A 21,294-nucleotide genomic window follows, 5' to 3' on the forward strand; every position below is an offset into this window, starting at 1 on the left:
TCAAGAAGATGGAGTTGAGCTTTTTTCAGTGATGACCAGCGATAGGACAAGGAGTAATGGATGCAAATTGGAGCACAGGAGGTTTAAGGTGAATATCAGAAAAAAATTTTTTACTGTGAGAGTGACAGAGCCCTGGGACAGGCTGCCCAGAGAGGCTGTGGAGTCTCCTTCTCTGGAGACATTCAAAACCCGCCTGGACGCCTTCCTGTGTGATGTGCTCTAGGTGACCCTGCTCTGGCAGGGGGGTTGGACTGGGTGATCTTTTGAGGTCCCTTCCAACCCCTAGGATTCTATGATTCTATGATTCTATGTCCCCCAGGTCCTGCCACCCTCCAGAGGCGGGTTGGGATGGCAGGAGAAGGGAGGAGGTGCCCCCGAGAGCTGCCTTGGGAGGGGTGATTCCTCAAAGGACCTGGGAGTCATTAAAACCTGCCTTGGGTTTTTGCTGGAAGAGGGGACCTGGAGATGGGGTGTGAGGGAGAAATTCTGGGCTGTGAGGGTGGGGAGAGCCTGGCCCAGGTTGCCAGGGAAGCTGTGGCTGCCCCATCCCTGGCAGTGTTGAAGGGCAGGTTGGATGGGGCTTGGAGCAGCCTGGGCTGCTGGGAGGTGTCCCTGCCCATGCAGGGGTGGCACTGGGTGGGCTTTGAGGTCCCTCCAGCCCAATCCAAACCAGTCTGGGATTCTATTATAAGACTAAATGACCTCAAGCTGCCCAGGGGAGGTTGAGGTTGGATCTGGGGAACAATTCCTTCCTGGCAAGGGTTGTCAGGGCCTGGCCCAGGCTGCCCAGGGCAGGGGGGGAGTCCCCATCCCTGGAGGGGTTTCCAAGCCCTGGAGATGGTGCTGAGGGACATGGGGCAGGGGTGGCCTTGGCAGAACGGGGAAAATCATTGGACTGAAGGATCTCAAAGGTCTTTTCCAACCCGACCCATTCCATGATTCCATAAACCTGTGATCCCACCAGGCCAGTTCAGGGAAATCATCCCGTGGGGCAGGAGGAACCCAGAGCTGTGGAGGCTCCTGGGCAGGGCAGCCCTGCCCTGCTCAGAGCTGCTTCTCCTGGTGTGCCATGTGGAAGCGGGGCTGGCACAGCGTGGGGCACGGAGCCCTCTCCTCCAGAGCATCCCCTGGAGGGATGTGGAGGAGCCCTGGGATCCGTGCCGGGGGCCACGGGTCAGTTGTCCCACGCATCCCAGATCCTGGCCAGGCTGCCCGACCCCCCTGCGCCCCCCGGCAGGAAATCTCTCTTTAATTGTCTGTCCAGGGGAACGGGGCTGTGTTTTCCTAAGCAGCAGGAATGTTGACATGGAAGAACTTTGCTCTGTCTTCCTGGCAGGTCCCCGGGAGCAGCAGGGATGGACCGCCTGTAGCTCCTGGGTTGGGAGCAGGGCTGGGGGAGGAGGAGGAGGGTTTTGGGGGGATGCAGGTGAGTGTCCCACATCTTGGAGGGGGCTGGGCCCCCTCTACCAGACCCACCGCCCATCATTCCATGGGGAGGGTCTCCTTTGATCCAGGTTCAGCTCTGCTCCTGGGTGGTTGGGAGAGAGGGTCCCCAGGGGGTGTTGCTGGGCATGAGCTGGGGGAGGGAACCTGCTGGGGTCTGCCTGGCTTCTCCAGGGGAGCGTGGTGTAAGAGTCAGTGGGGACATCTCTGGGATCAGTGGGAGAGGGGGAAAGTGTCACTCCCTGGTGGGAAGTGTGGCTGGGGCTTGGGGGGACTGTGCATCCCTGTCCCTCCCCAATGTAGAAGGACACAGAGCTGTTGGAGCGAGGCCAGAGGAGGCCCCGGAGATGCTGGGAGGGCTGGAGCAGCTCTGCTCTGGAGCCAGGCTGGGAGAGCTGGGGTGTTCAGCCTGGAGAAGAGAAGGCTCCAGGGAGACCTGAGAGCACCTTCCAGGGCCTGAAGGGGCTCCAGGAAAGCTGGGGAGGGGCTTGGGACAAGGGCAGGGAGGGATGGGAGCAGGGGGAAGGGTTTCCAGCTGGCAGAGGGAGCTGGAGCTGAGATGGGAGGGAGAAATTCTGGGCTGTGAGGGTGGGGAGAGCCTGGCCCAGGCTGCCCAGGGAAGCTGTGGCTGCCCCATCCCTGGCAGTGTTGAAGGGCAGGTTGGATGGGGCTTGGAGCAGCCTGGGCTGCTGGGAGGTGTCCCTGCCCATGCAGGGGTGGCACTGGATACTTTTTAAGGTCCCTCCAACCCAACCAGTCTGGGATCCTGTGCCTCTCCCCATCCCCCAGCCCTGCCTGGGCAGGCACCAAGCCCGGGCCCTGGGCTCTGCCTCCACATCTCATAACCTTTAACGAGCTGGGCCTGCTCAGCTCTGCACAGAAGCAAGAGGGGGGCGGCCCCTTTGTTCGGCAGCCGCGGGGAGGGGGAGCCTGGTCACGGGCCAGCAGCAGCTCCTGGCATCCCAGCTCCTGGCATCCCAGCTCCTGGCATCCCAGCTCCTGGCACCTCCCGGGCTCCGGCACCACTTCTCCTACAGCCTTTGGAAGGTGCAGCCCCTTGGTCGGGGCTGGATGTGTTGGTGGGGCAGTTTGCACGTCACCTCCAGCACAGGTTCCCCCGCTCAGAGGTTCCTCGCTGTGGTTTCTCTTCCCCCAGCTCTGCTGGTGGATCTCTGTGGCCTTCCCTGCCAGGCAGCTGCTTGGAGCTGAGCTGAGCCCAGCTCTTGGCCACTCTGGGTGGTTGCCCACCGGGCTTGGAGAAGACCACAGCTCCAGGCTGGCCATTGAAGCAGGAGCTCTCCAGACCTACCTGGCTCGTTCCTGAGCTCCATCAGGAACGTGCCACTAGACACCAGCCCGGGGCAGAGTGGGGGTTTCTGGGCTGCTTTGGTTGAGTGGTGTCCCTGTGGCTCCTGGTGGTGAGGGCAGAGTGCCTGGGAAGAGGAGGATGCCAGGGTCCTTCCCCCCCATCCCCCCGGGAATGGCTCCCAAGGTGCTGAGAATGGAAAAGTCCGACCACGGTCAGAGTGAAGAAGGGACTTGCCAGAATTAACAGTTGATTCGGGTGTGCAGGAGCAGGAGCCAAAACACAAAGAATCTTGGATTTCAAGAGGGAAAGTTTTGGCTTTTTTTTCTTCTTCTTCTTCTTCTTCTACTCTGTGTGGGCAGTAAATCAGCACGGAAAGACTGGGAGGTGGGGAGGGGGGAGAGCAGCCCCCACTCACTGCAGCTGCTGGCAGAGCTGGGAGAGGTGTCCGGGGCCATGGCCAGTCCTGGGGTGGCCCCATTCCCTGTGGGGACCTGTCCCAGTCCGTGGCTGCAGCCACCACCTTGGGTAGAGCTGCTGGAGAGAGTCCAGAGGAGGCCACAGAGATGATGGGAGGGCTGGAGCAGCTCTGCTCTGGAGCCAGGCTGGGAGAGTTGGGGTGTTCAGCCTGGAGAAGAGAAGGCTCCAGGGAGACCTGAGAGCACCTTCCAGTGCCTGAAGGGGCTCCAGGAAAGCTGGGGAGGGGCTTGGGACAAGGGCAGGGAGGGATGGGAGCAGGGGGAAGGGTTTCCAGCTGGCAGAGGGAGCTGGAGCTGAGATGTGAGGGAGAAATTCTGGGCTGTGAGGGTGGGGAGAGCCTGGCCCAGGTTGCCCAGGGAAGCTGTGGCTGCCCCATCCCTGGCAGTGTTGAAGGGCAGGTTGGATGGGGCTTGGAGCAGCCTGGGCTGCTGGGAGGTGTCCCTGCCCATGCAGGGGTTGGATCTGGGTGGGCTTTAACCCCAAACCAAACTCCTTTGAGACCCTGTGGTCCATGTATGGTCACTCATGCCCTCCTGCCCTGTCGGGGGGCACCTCTGGGCAGATCCTGACTCCCTCTTCCATAGCTGTGACCCCCCCTGCCCCTTTCCAGCTCTGGGCAGGGGGAGGTGGCTCCTGCCTGCCCGGGCTCTCCAGGTGCAGTACAGGGACAGGGCAGCAGCAGCTGGGGCTGCTAAACCCAAACCCTCCATAAATCAGGGGGCTGAAGGGGGAGGGCACCCAGCCCAGCCCCCAGCAGGGAAACCAGCAGCTCTTTCCCCCTCATTAACTGCTCAGGTTCCTGTGTGTGGGGCTGGGAATCCCAGCCCACCTCCTGCCTCCCCCTCCAAGCTCTGGTGCCCTCTGCTCCTGTGGGGACATCCCTGCTGCCTTCCCCACCTCTCTGCACCTCCCTGCTCCTTCAGCTTCATTATTTGTCCATCCCAAGGAGGTCAGGGCCAGGCTCTCCTGGGCACCTGCTCCATGATTCCCACCTCTCTGCACCCCCTTGGCTCCTTCAGCTTCACTGCCCATCCCTGGGAAGGTCAGGACCATGGTGCTCCTGGGCTCCTGCTCCTTGAGTGCCACTTGCTGGCCTGGTATGCTCCTTGGTGGCCCAAGGTGCCCCTCACTGGCCCCATGTGCCTTGTGCAGGCCAGAGGAGTCACAGGTCTGCTCTGTGTCCTGCCTCACAGCCCAGCTCAGCTTTGGGGCAGGAGCAAAGATTTCCAAGACAATCCAGGGCAGGAGCCAGGGCTGATGTTCCCAGGCACGTGTTCCCTCCCTTGCCCTCAGAGGAGAGCTGTGCTAGAGGGAAACTGAGGCACATGGGGACAAGGGGTCATCTGGGAGGTCTCAGCTGCTTCGGGTGCCCTTTGAGCCCCAGGGCCCTGTCCTGAGCTTTGGTCTGGGATGGAAGAAATTCTTCACCATGAGGGTGGGGAGAGCCTGGCCCAGGTTGCCCAGGGAAGCTGTGGCTGCCCCATCCCTGGCAGTGTTGAAGGGCAGGTTGGATGGGGCTTGGAGCAGCCTGGGCTGCTGGGGGGTGTCCCTGCCCATGCAGGGGTGGCACTGGAGGGGATTTAACACCCCTCTCAACCCAAACCAGTCTGGGATTCTGTGATACATAGATCAGATAACCCATTTGAGAGCTGGAAGTGACTGGGATTCAGCTGATGGAGCTGGGGACCCCCAGTGCTGGGACCCCTGGTGCTGAGATCCCTGGTGCTGAGATCCCTGGAGCTGGGAGCCTTGGAGCTGGCATGTCTGGAGCTGGGACCCCCGGTGCTGGGACCCCTTGTTTTGGAACCCCTGGTGCTGAGATCCCTGGTGCTGGGAGCCCTGGTGCTGGAACCTCTTATGATGAGACCCCTGGTCCTGGAACCCCTGATGCCGGGAGCCCCGGCGCTGCCTCCCCCCGCAGCTCCCGCAGCTCCCGCAGCTCCCGCAGCTCCCGCAGCCCCTTCCCCGTCCCGCTCCGGCCTGGGTCGGTCGGGGCTGCGGGGCGGAGGAGGAGCGGGGAGCCGGGAGGCACAGGAAGGCAGGGGGGCAGGCAGAGACAGAGCCGCAGGATTAACGTGCGGTGGGGGATTTGCAGGGAACACTGCCGGCATTGTAATCCGAGCGGGGCAGGGGAAAAAAGAGAGACCGGGAGAGAGAGGCTGACCCCGAAAGCCCCGGGGGAGACGCGGGGAGAGCAGGAACGAGGAGAGAGTGAAGGATTCCAGAGGTGGACTGGCTTCCTCTCCAGCAGACAGACACGGGGGGACGGGCAGGGCGCCAGCCGCCTTACCTGCGCTTCCCAGCCAGGCTCCGGCAGCTGGGGCGGTGGGGAGGGGGCTGGGGCGCTGGGGAGGGGGCTCAGGGCCACGCGGGGGGGCGGGAGCCAGCGCTGCGGGGGGGGGAAGGGGTCGGGGTGGGGGTCCCAGGTCCCCGTGTGGACCCCGGGGCTCTGGGGTGTGATCCGGGAGCGATCGCTGTGGTTGAGTGATGGGCTTGAAGGCATTGGGGTGGGGGTCCCGGGTCCCCGTGAGGACCCCGGGGCTCTGGGGTGTGATCTGGGAGTGATCCCCGAGGCCAAAGGATGGGATTGAAGGCATTGGGGTGGGGGTCCCGGGTCCCCGTGTGGACCCCGGGGCTCTGGGGTGTGATCCGGGAGCGATCGCTGTGGTTGAGTGATGGGACTGAAGTCATTGTGGTGGGGGGCAAGGGGCTCCCAGGTCCCTTTGCAGACCCCAGGGCTCCATGGCATGAGCCAGGAGCGATCGTTGTGGCTGAGTGATGAGATTGAAGTCACTGTGGGGGGGTCGAGGGGGTCCCAGGACCCTGTGCAGCCCCCGGGTCTCTGTGGTACAAACCAGGCGCGATCGCTGTGGTCAAGGGATGGGATGAAAGTCTCTGTGGTGGGGGGTGGAAGGGGGGTCCCAGCCCCATGTAGGGACCCTGGGATGGTCCCACCTTGCTGCAGGCCTGAGAGGGGGGGTGCTGGGGGGCAGCACCTGCCCCTGCTGGGCGGTTGGAGCAGGGCTGGTGGGTCCCAGCTGGGAAACATCCGTCCAGGATGGTAAAGGCAGCAGAGTGAGGGGCGGGGGAGGGAGGCAAAGAGAAAAAAAATCCACAAAAACAACCCAAAAAAACCCTCAAAAAACCCCCAAACTAACCCCCCCCCCCCTCCCCGGCCCTGCTCACAGCAACTAAATCAGAGGAAGAAAGGAGGAAAGGCAGCAAGGCCCCGCCGGGTCACACGTGTTTCCTGGCAGCTCCAGGTGCTGAGCAGGGAGGCAGGCAGGGAGCACCTTGTGATGGATCAGGTGGTGGCTGCGGCAGCTCGTTCCCCCCAGCCTGGGGACAGGGGCTGGGGAGAGGGGGGGGTGGCCTGGGCTGGGTGTTCTGCTGCTGGGGGACCCCTCGGGGGGCTGGTGGCATGAGCAGCGAGGGGCCTGTGGGGACAGGGGGGTGGTCTAGGACTCCAGAGAGACAAGAAGCAGAGGGAGAATCCAGCCTCCCAGGACAGCCCGGTCCTCAGGGCTCTGACTGACCCCTCAGAAGGGCTCTGGGACCCCCCGTTGTCCCACAGAGGGTGGGAGGTGCTGGCAGGGAGGGGGCTGGTCCTGTCCTGCCTGTTCCCAGCCTGTCCCCACCGGGCACACGGGGAGCAGGGTCTGCAAGGAGGGGGGATCCCAGGTGAGAGCCAGGGCTGCAGCTCCTGTCCCCACATCCCAGGGCATGGACATGACTGAGAGTGATGGCATGGGTTGGGCTGGAAGGGACCTTGAAGCCCACCCAGTGCCACCCCTGCATGGGCAGGGACACCTCCCAGCAGCCCAGGCTGCTCCAAGCCCCATCCAACCTGCCCTTCAACACCGCCAGGGATGGGGCAGCCACAGCTTCCCTGGGCAACCTGGGCCAGGCTCTCCCCACCCTCACAGCCCAGAATTTCTCCCTCACATCTCAGCTCCAGCTCCCTCTGCCAGCTGGAAACCCTTCCCCCTGCTCCCATCCCTCCCTGCCCTTGTCCCAAGCCCCTCCCCAGCTTTCCTGGAGCCCCTTCAGGCACTGGAAGGTGCTCTCAGGTCTCCCTGGAGCCTTCTCTTCTCCAGGCTGAACACCCCAGCTCTCCCAGCCTGGCTCCAGAGCAGAGCTGCTCCAGCCCTCCCAGCATCTCTGTGGCCTCCTCTGGCCTCTCCAGCAGCTCCGTGTCCTTCCTGTGCTGGGGACCCCAGCCTGGCCCCAGCCCTGCAGGGGGGTCTCAGCAGAGCAGAGGGGACAGTGACTCTCCAGCATTCTCCCATGTCCCCCCATGCCCAGCTCTGACTGAGCACAGGGCCCATGTGGTCCCAGAGCTGTTTCTGTCCATCCTTGTCCAAGTGCCGTGCCCACCATGACCTGTGCTGGGCACTGGGGAGGGGGCAGCTGGAACCCTGGGGTCAGGTTTGGGTGAGAAAAGGGACATGGAGGGGCTGGAGCGTGTCCAGGGAAGGGCCCCGGAGCTGGGGAAGGGGCTGGAGCAGAAGGAGAAGGGGCTGGAGAACTTGTGAGGAGCAGCTGAGGGAGCTGGGGGTGTTGAGCCTGGAGCAAAGGAGGCTGAGGGGAGACCTGCTGGCTCTGCAGCTGCCTGAGAGGAGGTTGGAGCCAGGGGGGTCGGGCTCTGCTCCCCAGGAACAAGCCCTGGGACAAGAGGGAACGGCCTCAAGTTGTGCCAGGGGAGGCTGAGGTGGGATCTGGGGAACAATTCCTTCCTGGCAAGGGTTGTCAGGGCCTGGCCCAGGCTGCCCAGGGCAGGGGGGAGTCCCCATCCCTGGAGGGGTTTCCAAGCCCTGGAGATGGTGCTGAGGGACATGGGGCAGGGGTGGCCTTGGCAGGGCTGGGGGAATGAGTGAACTCCATGGTCTCAAAGGGCTTTTCCAACCTAACCCATTCCATAATTTTATGCCTTGGATCAGAATTAAGTACTCAGGGCATCCCTGGAACTCTGTGCAACCACCTCTGGCCAGGCTGGGCTGTCCCTCCTGGCTGGGCCTGGAGCTGTCTGGGGGACATGGAGGGTTTGTCCTTTCCCAGGGCTCTGTCAACAGGTTTGGGACCAGTAGCAGTTGACTGGGCTCCTGGAAGGCAGTGGAGCAGGAAAGGCCAGGGACTCTGCTGCCCCTGATGTCCCTGCTCCCCAGCAATGCTCCCAGCTCCCAGCAGTGATCCCAGCTGGAGCTTTCCCAGTGCTGCCCATGCTCCCACAGCCCCAGCTGGTTCCCATAGCTCCGGGCAGTGCCCTGGGATCTGCTCCCTGGGGCTGCAGCTCTCGGGAGAGTAGATCCTGCTCCCTCCTGCTCCTGGGCTGAGAACCAGGGATTGGGTTGAGAAGGAAAGGGGTGACCAGGGAGCCATGTCGGGGGGGCAGAGAGGGGAGGGGTGTCCAGTGGGTGATACTGGGGGTCAGGAGATGGGAAGGGGTGTCCAGCGGGTGATACTGGGGGTCAGGAGAGGGGAGGGATCCCCAGCCCCCTGGGGGCCCCTCAGTGTCCCCAGCTGCCACCCCCACTGTGTTCAAAGACCCTTTTCCTCTCTTCCCTTCGTTTTTCCAGCTGATCCATGATTTCCAGCTGCCCTGTGTGACCAGCTGGGCAGCAGCTCCTGCTCCCGTGGGAACAGGGCTGGGGGAGCCCAAGGGAAGCAACTGGGGGCAGTGGCTCCGAGACCCCCTTGTCCCCAGGCATGGGGACACGTGGGGACATGAGGGTCTTGGGGAGGCTGGGGACCCTGCACACCCCACGGCCAGGGCTGGGATGGTCCCTGCTCGAGGGTGGCTCAAGATGGGATGTGAGGGAAGAATTCTGGGCTGTGAGGGTGGGGAGAGCCTGGCCCAGGTTGCCCAGGGAAGCTGTGGCTGCCCCATCCCTGGCAGTGTTGAAGGGCAGGTTGGATGGGGCTTGGAGCAGCCTGGGCTGCTGGGAGGTGTCCCTGCCCGGGCAGGGGTGGCACTGGATGGTCTGCAAGGTCCCTCCAACCCATTCCATCATTCTGTGATTCTATACTGGGGTGAGACCGTGAGGAACCCAGACAGGCAGGGGGACATGGACAAGCAATGGACTTGGTGGAGTTGGGTTAATGGTTGAAGTCGATGACCTTAAAGGTTTTTTCCAACCTGAATGGTTCCATGGTTCTGTGGGGAGATCCAGCAGGGGCTTCTCCACAGAGCCCCTGGCAAGGGATGACACCACGGCTGGTCATTTGGCCAACAACTTTGAAAGTGCCACAAATGTCCTCTGGTGGCATCTGACTATACATTGGATCAAGATTTATTTGGCTACCACCACTGGAGTAATTGTGTCAGCACTGGGGTGGCCAGCAGGAGCAGGGCAGGGATTGTGCCCCTGTGCTGGGCAGGGGTGAGGGGACACCTGGAATCCTGGAGTCAGGTTTGGGTGAGAAAAGGGACATGGAGGGGCTGGAGTGTGTCCAGGGAAGGGCCCCGGAATGGGGAAGGGGCTGGAGCAGAAGGAGAAGGGTCTGGAGAACTTGTGAGGAGCAGCTGAGGGAGCTGGGGGTGTTGAGCCTGGAGCAAAGGAGGCTGAGGGGAGACCTGCTGGCTCTGCAGCTGCCTGAGAGGAGGTTGGAGCCAGGGGGGTCGGGCTCTGCTCCCCAGGAACAAGCCCTGGGACAAGAGGGAACGGCCTCAAGTTGTGCCAGGGGAGGCTGAGGTTGGATCTGGGGAACAATTCCTTCCTGGCAAGGGTTGTCAGGGCCTGGCCCAGGCTGCCCAGGGCAGGGGGGAGTCCCCATCCCTGGAGGGGTTTCCAAGCCCTGGAGATGGTGCTGAGGGACATGGTTTAAGCACTGGACTCAGCAGAGTTGGTTTAGTGGTTGGTGGAGTTGGGTTATGGTTGGACTGGATGATATTAAGGGTCATTTCCAACCCGAAGGATCCTGTGATTCTATGAATAAGTGGCTGGAAGGCACCCTATGGGATCCAGTGGCAGCATCTTGGGGCCTGCCAAGGTCCACGTGGCACATGGGCTGCCAGGACATCACTGCCCCAGCCCTCCTCTCCTCCTCTCCTCCTCATCACAACCAAAACTGGTCCCTCCTGCAGCTCCTTGGGGCTGAGCCTGGGCTGGGCTTCTCCAGCTGTGCAGGTCCCTGCAGGTGGCCAGGACCTTCTGCCAGACCCAGAAGCCATCAAGGTCTGATGTCCCTGAGCACCCACCCCCTGTCCTGGCCTGACCACAGGTGGGGACATCTTGGCAGTGTCCCTTGGGATTGGGGGAGCATCCTTGGGGTGCTGAGCTCTCCAGCCTCATCTGTGGGGCCTGACTCGCCGCTTTCCTCCCAGTTCTGTTGCTGCAGGATCCCTGGCTGCTCCTGGAGGCCTTTCCGTGCTCCCTGAGGGACAGGAGCCTTTTCCAAACCTCTTTCTCTAGCTTCAAAACCACTAATGTTGAAATTAGAAATAGGAAAGTTTCCATCTCTGTGAAGCCCAGAGCTTCCAAACCCTTCCGGGAAAGCCCCGTTCCCATCCGGGCTCCTTGTGAGGGAAGCACCAGCAGCTCCAGCCACCTCCAAACCCTCCAGCACGGAGTGAAACGGGTTTTCCCTTCTCCATCAGTGCTGGAGGAACGAGGCCAAGGTCCAGCACCAGCCTCTGCCCTGGCAGGAGGAGCTGAGGGTGCTCCTGATCCCTGAGTCCTGCTGCTTCCCTCTCGCCGTACCTGCAGGGCCCCTGGCCCCTTTGAGACCCACCCGTGTCCCAGCAGAGGGAGAGGGGGGATGCTGCCCCTCTGCTGAGACCCCCTGCAGGGCTGGGGCCAGGCTGGGGTCCCCAGCACAGGAAGGACACGGAGCTGCTGGAGAGGCCAGAGGAGGCCCCGGAGATGCTGGGAGGGCTGGAGCAGCTCTGCTCTGGAGCCAGGCTGGGAGAGCTGGGGTGTTCAGCCTGGAGAAGAGAAGGCTCCAGGGAGACCTGAGAGCACCTTCCAGGGCCTGAAGGGGCTCCAGGAAAGCTGGGGAGGGGCTTGGGACAAGGGCAGGGAGGGATGGGAGCAGGGGGAAGGGTTTCCAGCTGGCAGAGGGAGCTGGAGCTGAGATGGGAGGGAGAAATTCTGGGCTGTGAGGGTGGGGAGAGCCTGGCCCAGGTTGCCCAGGGAAGCTGTGGCTGCCCCATCCCTGGCAGTGTTGAAGGGCAGGTTGGATGGGGCTTGGAGCAGCCTGGGCTGCTGGGAGGTGTCCCTGCCCATGCAGGGCTGGCACTGGGTGGGCTTTGAGGTCCCTCCAACCCAACCCATTTCATGTTTCCATGATGATTCTCTCTACCTGGTTCTCCAGCTGCCTTTGAGCCTGGCATGGGGCGATCAGTGCTGGGGAAGGGGGGTCCCATGTCCCCCCCAGACCCTGCTCTGGGTCTCAGCCCCCCGGGGTGGGGAAGCCCCCCCCAAGCTGCAGCTCCATGGGTTCCCAGGCCGATGGAGTCGGGGACGGGCGGGGATGTGTGGTGAGGAGCTCTGGGGCAGGGAGGAGCAGCTGCCGCCCTCGCTCTGAACCGCGTTCGTTCGTTTAATGACACAAACTGCTCAGGCTCCCGATCCTGGGATCAATGACATGAAACACCAGCATCTATTGATTGGACTCAACGGCCCAGCCCCCCCAGCACCCCCAGTTCAGGGGGGGGCTCCAAGCTGGACGGGGACAGCGGGGTTGGGTCCGTAGGCGCTGCTCGAGTCACACCGGGGATGGGGACACGTCCGAGCTGTCCCCTGGGACGTGGCACCCCCGGGGCAGGGACTCCCCTTCCACACAGGGTGTCCCCTGGCCCTTGGGCTCGTCTCGGGGCGTCCCTGCTCAGCGTTCTTCCCACCAAGTCCTGCTGTCCCCAGTGTCCCTTGGTCACCTCCCATCTGCCGTCACCCTTCCCAGCCACGGGGACTCCCATGTGTCCGGGTCAGGGGAAGGTCCTCTGGGGGTGGCACCTTGCAGCTCTCTCCCCAGCAGGCAGGGTGACAGCAGGAATGTCCGTGGCTGTGGTTTGGTGTGTGTGGCTTTTCCATCCTTCCTCCTTCTGCTCCTCCTTGGTGTCCATCCCGAGAGCTGCCGGCATCTAGCTCCGGATCGCCGTCTTCCTGTCTCGGTCTTTACTCTGCGGGGAAGGAAGGAGCAAGACAGGTTGAAATCCCACCCCCAGGGGCTGGGAGCTGTGCCAGCACCCACTGCAGCCCCCGAGCCTCCTGCTCCTCCCCACATCCCACCTCGTGCCCTTGGCAGGAGGATCCCCTGGCACCTCCTTTCCAGTGGCTCTCGGGAGCCGTGGGGAACGTTCCCAGGGTGGCAGCATCGCCCGCCTGTGTCTCTCTGGAGATCCAGAGGGTCAGTGGGAGGAGGAGGAGATGGGTCTGCCCCAAAACCCAGCTCCTGCAGGAGCCTCCCCCTGCCCTGGACCCGCCTCTGCCACCTGCTCTGCCTGGGGACACCCAGCACCTCTACCCCGGGAGCCGTGTCCCCAGCGTGTCCTTTGGGGTCACTTGTCAAACCTCCTGAGCCCTCTGCCCGCACAGAGGGGGGGTGGGACACAGACCCTCTACACTGACCAAACTCCAGACTGGGTTGGGTTGGAGGGACCTCAAAGCCCACCCAGTGCCACCCCTGCCTGGGCAGGGACACCTCCCAGCAGCCCAGGCTGCTCCAAGCCCCATCCAACCTGCCCTTCAACACCCCCAGGGATGGGGCAGCCACAGCTTCCCTGGGCAACCTGGGCCAGGCTCTCCCCACCCTCACAGCCCAGAATTTCTTCTTGCCACCAGGATCTTTGTGTGCTCTGCTGAGGCCTCAGAAACACCAAACCCTCCCTGTCCATCTGGTCACCATTCATGGCCTGCAGGGGACCTTTCTGTGCCATCATGGTGTCCTCCCAACCATACCACCACCACCAGCACCATCACTGCCACCAGTACCACCACCAGCACCATCACTGCCACCAGTACCACCACCAGCACCACTAGCACCATCACTCCCAGCACCAACACCACCAGCACCATCACTGCCACCACTACTCCCACCAGCACCAACAGCACTAATAGCACCACCACCACCAGTAGCACCACCATGGCCACCAACACCTCCACCAGTAGCACCACCATGGCCACCAACACCTCCACCGCCCCACCCAGTCACGCGCCGGCAAAGCTGCTGCTTCTCATTTCCAGTCTGGTGGGACTCGTGGCCCTCCAGGCTTCGACCAGCTTGGGTGCTGGTCTCTCCACCCACAGACCATGCCCTGGGTGGTGGTTCCACCTCCCCTCTGCTGGGCTGGGTCCTCCCCCCGCGCTGCACGTGCGGCCCCTGCTCTGACTCTTCCTTTGTTACCGGGGGGGTGGGGAGGGGGGCGAGGGGGAAGGGGAGTTCAGCTCAGAAATGGTGAAATTAAATTTCCCAGATGTTCGGGCCCCAGGAGTTCTCCTTCTGTCTGGAGAGGAAATGGGGATTCGGAAAATCCCGCCTCATATTTTTTCCCCTCTCACCTGCCTTTCCGCTGCCATTAAGTGCGGCAGGAACAGTAAATTACGGGGCTGCGGAGCCGTCCCCGAGACCCCGCCTGGGGGGGCTGGCTGGTGGCTTCTGGGGGGGTGCAGGGGACCCTCTGCCCACCTCCCTGGCCCCGGCCTCTCTGCCCTCCCACCCCAGGCCCAAATTGTGGGGTTTTTTAACTCAAAATTTGCTGCAGAGTCCAGGCCCCCCCCCCCCCAGTCCTTGCCGGCTGTCCCCTGGCCTGGGTGGTGGCACAGGGACCTTGCTCTGTGTCACAGCAGGAGGGAGCCTTGGTGGGGAGGGATGTTGTGATGGGGACATGGAGCTCCAGGGTGTCCTCAGGTGACGGGATCAGTGCGTCCTGCCTGGAGCCATCCCCTTGCACCTCCTGTCCCCCTGCTCCTCCTGTCCCCCCTCTCCTCCTGTCCCCCTGCTCCTCCTGTCCCCCATACCCCTGCCCCCACCTGTGAGGTCCTCACTCCATGTGTCATCACCACCTGCTCCAGGAAGGTTGCCCTCAGGAACCTTTGGTGGCGTTTTGCCACCAAACAAGGGCATTCACAGCTGGTGGCTCCTCTCGGAGCCGCTCAGCAGGTTGGGGCCCAACACCAGTGGCTGCACCAGGTTCCCTCAATGAACCCTGTGTGACTTCCCACCTCAAACCCTGGGGTCAGGTTTGGGTGAGAAAAGGGACATGGAGGGGCTGGAGTGTGTCCAGAGAAGGGCCCCAGAGCTGGGGAAGGGGCTGGAGCAGAAGGAGAAGGGTCTGGAGAACTTGTGAGGAGCAGCTGAGGGAGCTGGGGGTGTTGAGCCTGGAGCAAAGGAGGCTGAGGGGAGACCTGCTGGCTCTGCAGCTGCCTGAGAGGAGGTTGGAGCCAGGGGGGTAGGGCTCTGCTCCCCAGGAACAAGCCCTGGGACAAGAGGGAACGGCCTCAAGTTGTGCCAGGGGAGGTTGAGGTTGGATCTTGGGAATATTCCTTCCCAAAATGGGTGACACTGTCACCCCTGAGGTCAGAGCAGGCAGGGGGGGAAGATCCTGATGCCACAGTCTGGTCCACACCAAGCAGGTCTTACCCCCCTTGAGAGGAACAGGCACAGGTGGGGAGAGGCTGAGACAGAGGGACAAAGGGACAGAGGGACAGAGGCAGGTGGTGGCTTTGCTGACCCTCACAATGCCTGTCCTGGCTGGACCCGCCCCCAGCAGCCCCCACCGCAGATGCAGGAGAGCTCAGCAGCACCTGGTCACCAAGTCATGGAATGGTTCTGGCTGGAAATCCTTTGAGATCCCCCAGTCCCACCCGTTCCCCAGCCCTGCCGAGGCCACCACTGCCCCATGTCCCTCAGCACCATCTCCAGGGCTGAGGGCACCACGAGGGTCCTCATCTCCTGAGCAGCCTCAGGCCATGCTTGGATTTGGACTTTTTGGCAGGGCTGGTGGCAGTGGCAGCAGCCACAGAGGAGAACCTGGAGCATCACAAGCCCGGCAGGGGTGGGGTGTCCCCACCTCCCCTCGCCCAGCGCTCCCTGATGGGAACGGCCCGTTCCTGCTGCCCAGCAATGCTGGCACCTTCCCCCCGTCACCCTGCGCCTCCGGTGACAAGTGTGAAGGTGTCTCCTTCCCCCTGCCCAGGTGGGCTCATCCCAGGCCTTGTCCCTGTGCAGGTTTCTGGCCGTGAGAGGGACCTGGGGCAGCAGCAGAAGCCGGAGCTGCAGCCGCCCCCAGAGCCCAGCTCAGGAGCAGGATCTTTCCAGGGAGATGCTCTTGGTTTCAGCCCTGTCTGGGAAAGTCCCCGGGAGCTCGGGGAGGCTGAGTCACACTCCATGAATCCCAGCAAGCCTGGTTGCCCACTGGCTGCTGCTGGGATACAGAACTGGGACAAGGAGAAGGTCCCAGCTAGGAAGGGGGGAGCGGGGGTTTGCTGCCCGGCTGGGCTGTCCCTTGGGTGCCCGGAGCAGGTGACACCCCAGACATCCTGTCCCAGCTCTCTCCTGGGATCCATCTCCCTGGGAAGATCCTCAGCACAGCAGCTCAGCCTCAGCCTGCTGACCCACCACCTTCCCCTGGTGTCCCTGCCCTCCCAGACAGGCTGCTTGGGGACAAGGTGACAGCTGAGCTCTGCTACATCTCCTGGGGCTTCAGCACCACGGGGCCATCTCCTGCCTCTCTGCAGCATGTCAGACTTTTCATAAAATCACAGAATCTCAGACTGGTTTGGGTTGGAGGGACCTCAAAGCCCACCCAGTGCCACCCCTGCATGGGCAGGGACACCTCCCAGCAGCCCAGGCTGCTCCAAGCCCCATCCAACCTGCCCTTCAACACTGCCAGGGATGGGGCAGCCACAGCTTCCCTGGGCAACCTGGGCCAGGCTCTCCCCACCCTCACAGCCCAGAATTTCTCCCTCACATCTCAGCTCCAGCTCCCTCTGCCAGCTGGAAACCCTTCCCCCTGCTCCCATCCCTCCCTGCCCTTGTCCCAAGCCCCTCCCCAGCTTTCCTGGAGCCCCTTCAGGCACTGGAAGGTGCTCTCATGGAGCCTTCTCTTCTCCAGGCTGAACACCCCAGCCTGTCTCTGTAGGACTGAGGGCAGCTCTGGCATCACCTTTCCCCCTGGACTTGAGTGCAGCCTCACACAGGTCAGGATGGAGATGATGTGCATGGACAGAGGCTGTGGAGGGCTGGAGGGTTGGGCACGTTCATCTTGGGCTTTTTGGGAAGGAGGTTTTGGAGACCCGGCCACAGCAGGTGCCTGAGGGCTGGTTGGGATCTGCACGGTGCAAAATGCAGAGCTGGTGACAAGAGGGGCGGACGGGGCAGGGGGAGATCCCTCAGGGGGTCACCCTTTCTGGAGACCCTGGCCCAGGTTGCCCAGGGAAGCTGTGGCTGCCCCATCCCTGGCAGTGTTGAAGGGCAGGTTGGATGGGGCTTGGAGCAGCCTGGGCTGCTGGGAGGTGTCCCTGCCCGTGCAGGGGTGGCACTGGGTGGTCTCTTAGGTTCCTTCCCACCCAACCCATCCCATGACTCCATGATTTCTGTGGCAAAGCCTGGACAGGATCACGTCCCCCGAGGTGATGCTGGTGGAAGCGCCGTGGTTGCGGGTGAGCAGTCGGGCTGGGGGGAGCAGAGCTCCCTCACGGGGACAGATGGGCCCCGGTGACCTCAGGACCCCACAGCCCAACACAGTTTGTGCTGTGATATGATCAAGCTGCTCCCCTGCCAGCTCAGCCTGGAGCCACCTGCCTGAGTGTGTCTGGGAGAGGAGGGATTTCCCTCTTTCTCTCCCGGGATGGGGAAGGGGGTCTTGGAGGAGCTGTGTGTGTCCCAGCTCCTGAGCCTGCTGGTGTGAGGGGGCTACCCTGGGTCATAGTTGGCTTCTCCTGAATAGGCTGGTGACCATGGGGGTCTCCAGACCCCAGGCAAGGTCCCTTCCACCCAACGCGGATCAGGCTGACAGATCCCAGCTGCTCCGCGCCGGCAGCTCCGGAGGAGATGGCTTCAATTTCCTCACCATTTGTCAAAATACCTTCCTGATAAAAGGGGGTTTATTTTATTCCTTTAACACACAATAAAACCTCTTGAGTCGTGATTTGCCCGTAAAATCTGGAGCAGAGCGAGTGCACTGCCAGGCACCATCTGGTGAGGAGTCATGGAATCATGGAGTTCTGGCTGGAAAAGACCTTTAGGATCATCGAATCCAACCATTCCCCCAGCCCTGCCAAGGCCACCCCTGCCCCGTGTCCCTCAGCACCATCTCCAGGGCTTGGAAACCCCTCCAGGGATGGGGACTCCCCCCTGCCCTGGGCAGCCTGGGCCAGGCCCTGACAACCCTTGCCAGGAAGGAATTGTTCCCCAGATCCAACCTCAGCCTCCCCTGGCACAACTTGAGGCCGTTCCCTCTTGTCCCAGGGCTTGTTCCTGGGGAGCAGAGCCCGACCCCCCTGGCTCCAACCTCCTCTCAGGCAGCTGCAGAGCCAGCAGGTCTTCCCTCAGCCTCCTTTGCTCCAAGCTCAACACCCCCCATTCCCATCCTGAGCTAATTTCTCCTCCAAACCAAAGGATCTTCTCCCCTTTTTGTCCCTTTGAACAGACTTTGAGGGTCTCATCTCAAGGAGGTTTCTCTAGAAGAGCTGCAGGAAGGGAGGTGGCCCCTCTTGGCCTGTGTCCCCAGCTCTGCTTGTCCTTTCCATGTGCCCTGGCACAGCCCTGCCTGCCGTTTGTTCCTGCTGAGCTGGGAGCTGGTGTGGAAGCAGCAATGGGAATTTATAAGGATTCATGGAAAAGTGGCCCTGGGGATTCAGTGGAATCAGTGCGGGAGCAGCAGTGGGACTTTATAGGCGTTGATGTAAAAGTGGTGACGGGAATTGATTGGAATTGGTGCAGAAGTGGTGATGGGAATTTGTAGGGATTGATGCAGAGCAGCAGTGGGAATTCACTGGGATTGCTGCAGAAGTGGCAGCGGGAATTCACTGGGATTGCTGCAGAAGTGGCAGCACCAGCAGAGCAGAGGGAGGAGGCTGGAGCTGGGAAGCTGCTGGAGGAGGTTTCCGGACAAGCCGGTGACTGGAGTTTCCAGCCCAGCCCTGCAGGAGCTTCCCCACCTGCAGCTTCTGTTTTGACATGGGATGACCCCGGCTGGAGCCGCTGGCTGGAGCACAAGGACACTTTGCAGCCCGTGCTCCTCATCCCTGTCCCACTGGGAAGGGCTGGACACTGGTGCTCATCCCAGCTGTGGCCACGAGAAGCACTCGGGCTCTGATTCCCAGTGGAAGGAGCCCCGTGTATCCGTCCCGGCTGCCCTGGGGTTTAACAGTGCAGATCCCAGCAGATGCAAAGATTCCTGAGGTTGTTCCCAGCTCTGTCTCCCTCTCTGCTGAGCTGGAAAGGACGCGCCAAGGGGATTAACGGGGTTTGGGGTTTTCCTGCTCTGGAATCCTCAAGCTGTTGGTTTTACCGCCGCCGATTCCTGCTTAATGAGCCTTGAATCCGTAACAAAAGCTTCTCCCTCTCCAGGGTGTTTCTGGTGGGGCTTAAAGGGGTTCAAAGAGTGGGAGGTGGGTGCAGGGCTCTGGTGCCATCCCCACAGCCATTCCCTGCTTCCCCTTTCCCACTCTCCTCTCCCTCTCTTGCCAGACACCACCTGCACCACGCAGGAGAGCAGCAGGTTTGGGAAACCCACCCAGGGCACAACCTTCCGAGCAGAGCTTGAGGCTCTGGAATCCACCCCGTGCCCCCTTCCCGGGCCGTGTGTGCTCCAGACACCAGGAATGCCTTGAAAAAGGCACCTCCAGGGATTTTTGCTTGCCCTGCTCTTTCGCAGGTCTGTTGGCATGGGCAGGGCTGTGCCAGGGTGGCAGCAGCTCCTTGTCTCTCCCAGCCCCTGGAGCCTCCGCAGAGCTGCTGCTCCAGCTGGGTTTGGGAGGGTGGGGAGAGCCTGGCCCAGGTTGCCCAGAGAAGCTGTGGCTGCCCCATCCCTGGCAGTGTTGAAGGGCAGGTTGGATGGGGCTTGGAGCAGCCTGGGCTGGTGGGAGGTGTCCCTGCCCATGCAGGGGGTTTGGATCTAGATGATCTTGAAGGTCCCTTCCAACCCAAACTGTTCCATGTATCTCTGCTTTTCCCAGCCTGGTTTCTGGGCTGTGTCCTACCCCCCCTCACCCTCCTTGGGCACTGGTGCCCATCCCAGCAGAGCCATGGCTCACGGGGCAGGTGTTGGCTGGAGCTGGTGCCAGGTGGGCACGGAGACAACCTCTGCCAGAGCCAGTCTCCTCCTAAAGACACGGGGTAGAGAGCCAAGGAGTTGGGAACACTGGGTGAACCGGGACCTTATGGCTCCCACTTGCTGGTGGTGACCCTTTCCCTGGGCCAGCTGCCTGAGGGCTCCTGGGGCAGAGCTGCTGGTCCCTGCCATCCTCCAGGATGCCTGAGGGGAACCTACAGGCTGTTGGCCTCAGCTTCCCCCCATCCCTGTCCCAGCACAGCTCCTGGGATACCAGGTCCACAGCTGGGTTCATGGAACCCACTGGGCCACCAGCATCAGGGGGCTGGGCGCCCCGGCTGCATCCAGCCCTGCTCCCAAATCCCTCTGGCCTCTCCGTTTGCTGCCTGACGGGACATGCAGACTCTTTTCCAGACTCTCACTCTCCCTGTGCCTCCAATTTCCAGCTCCTAGAATCCATTCCTCACCCTCGGAAGGTTTCCCCTTCTCCCGTCCCTTTCAGCGAGATCCAGAGGCACTTCCAGGGGCTTTGGGCAGCAAACAGTGGGAAGTGTCCCTGTCCCTGGCAGAGGGGTGAGACTGGATGAGCTTTAAGGTCCCTTCCAACCCAAACCAGTCTGGGATTCCATGAAATCCGGGACATGCCAGGAGGGAGGCACCACATTTTCCCCACGCCTGGGATTTGGACGCGCCCCGAGAGGATCTGCTGGGCGCTCCAGCTCGTGTCCACGCAGATCCCTTGGGAGTTCTCCCAGTGTCTCCCACTGCTCCCCAACCCCACCTTCACCACAACCACGGCAGGGGACACCGGGAGGTCCACCCGGGGTCGCTCCAACCCCTCACCTGTGGTGAGGATGGGGTTGGAACTGCCCCAGCTGGACCCCCCCCCCCCCGCCCCGCAAAGCGTCCAGCTCCTTTCCAACCGTAATTCCCACCAGGAATGTCACGACCGGCCACTTACCAGCTTCCTCTGGTTGCTGAGGCAGAAAGTGCAGATCTGTTTGGGCTGCGAGTTGTCACCGTCGCGCCCGGGGGGGCTCCCACCACCACCACCACCACCCCCGTGGTGGTAGAAGGTGGTGTGGCACGGCTGCCCATCCCCGCACGCCTCCCCCACCAGCAGCACGTTCCCCAGGTGGGAGATGTAGCTGGAAGCCAGTCTCAAGGTCTCGATCTTGGAGAGCTTCCGATCGGCCGGCTCGGTGGGGATGAGGGTGCGGAGGGCGGTGAAGGCCGTGTTGACGCTGTTGGTCCGGTCCCTCTCCCTGGCGTTGGCCGTGTGGCGCTGCCGAGGCTCCCGGGGGAGACGACTGGGTTTCTTGCCGTGCCGGCGTTTGCCGGCCTTGATGGCGTAACCGTCGGCATCCAGGTGGTGGTGATAAGGCTTCTCATCCGAGCCCGAGCTCTCGCTGCCGTTCTCCTCGTCCTCCGACAACATGTTGATCTCGGGGTAGAGGTAGCGGCTGGGGGCCGAGCGCAGCATGGCGAAGGACATGGTGGGGACAGCACCGGGCTCTGGCCGACCTCCTCCCTCTCCTCAGCTCCAAGTGCTCATGCTGCTTCTTTGGGGGGGGGGAGAAAAAAAAAAAAAGGGGTTTCCCCCAGGTGGGCTTTGGGGGGTCCCCGGGGCCTGCTCCCCGCTCCGGCTCCGCGCTGAAGGGGTTAAGGGCGGGCGGGCAGGGCTGGCGGGTCCCTCTCCCCACACGTGTGCATCCTAGGATGTGTGGCAGGAGCTGAGCGAGGGGTTTTATAGCGGCAGCGGCAGCAGAGCTGGTCAGCCAGGCCCCTCCTCCCTTCCAGGCAGCTCTGCTCCAGCTCTGGAAGTGGGGCTGGAAGTTGGGAGCCACAG

General features: G+C 62.4%; 2 protein-coding genes across 3 annotated transcripts in view; one reads left to right on the top strand and one right to left on the bottom strand.

Annotated features, from left to right (window-relative positions):
• The window catches only part of BOP1 (BOP1 ribosomal biogenesis factor), a 56,017-nt gene that overhangs the window by 18,804 nt on the left and 15,919 nt on the right, over positions 1–21,294 (top strand). The gene's annotated exons all lie outside the window — the stretch shown is intronic.
• On the bottom strand, positions 12,279–20,940 carry SCX (scleraxis bHLH transcription factor). Its single transcript, XM_051611422.1, has 2 exons — positions 20,407–20,940; positions 12,279–12,350 (listed from the first exon to the last, which is right to left on the bottom strand). The coding sequence occupies exons 1-2, from the start codon at positions 20,938–20,940 to the stop codon at positions 12,312–12,314; spliced, it is 573 nt and encodes a 190-aa protein (XP_051467382.1). The 3' UTR covers positions 12,279–12,311.

This window comes from Apus apus, chromosome 2 (assembly GCF_020740795.1).
Source record: "Apus apus isolate bApuApu2 chromosome 2, bApuApu2.pri.cur, whole genome shotgun sequence".
NCBI lineage: Eukaryota > Metazoa > Chordata > Aves > Apodiformes > Apodidae > Apus > Apus apus.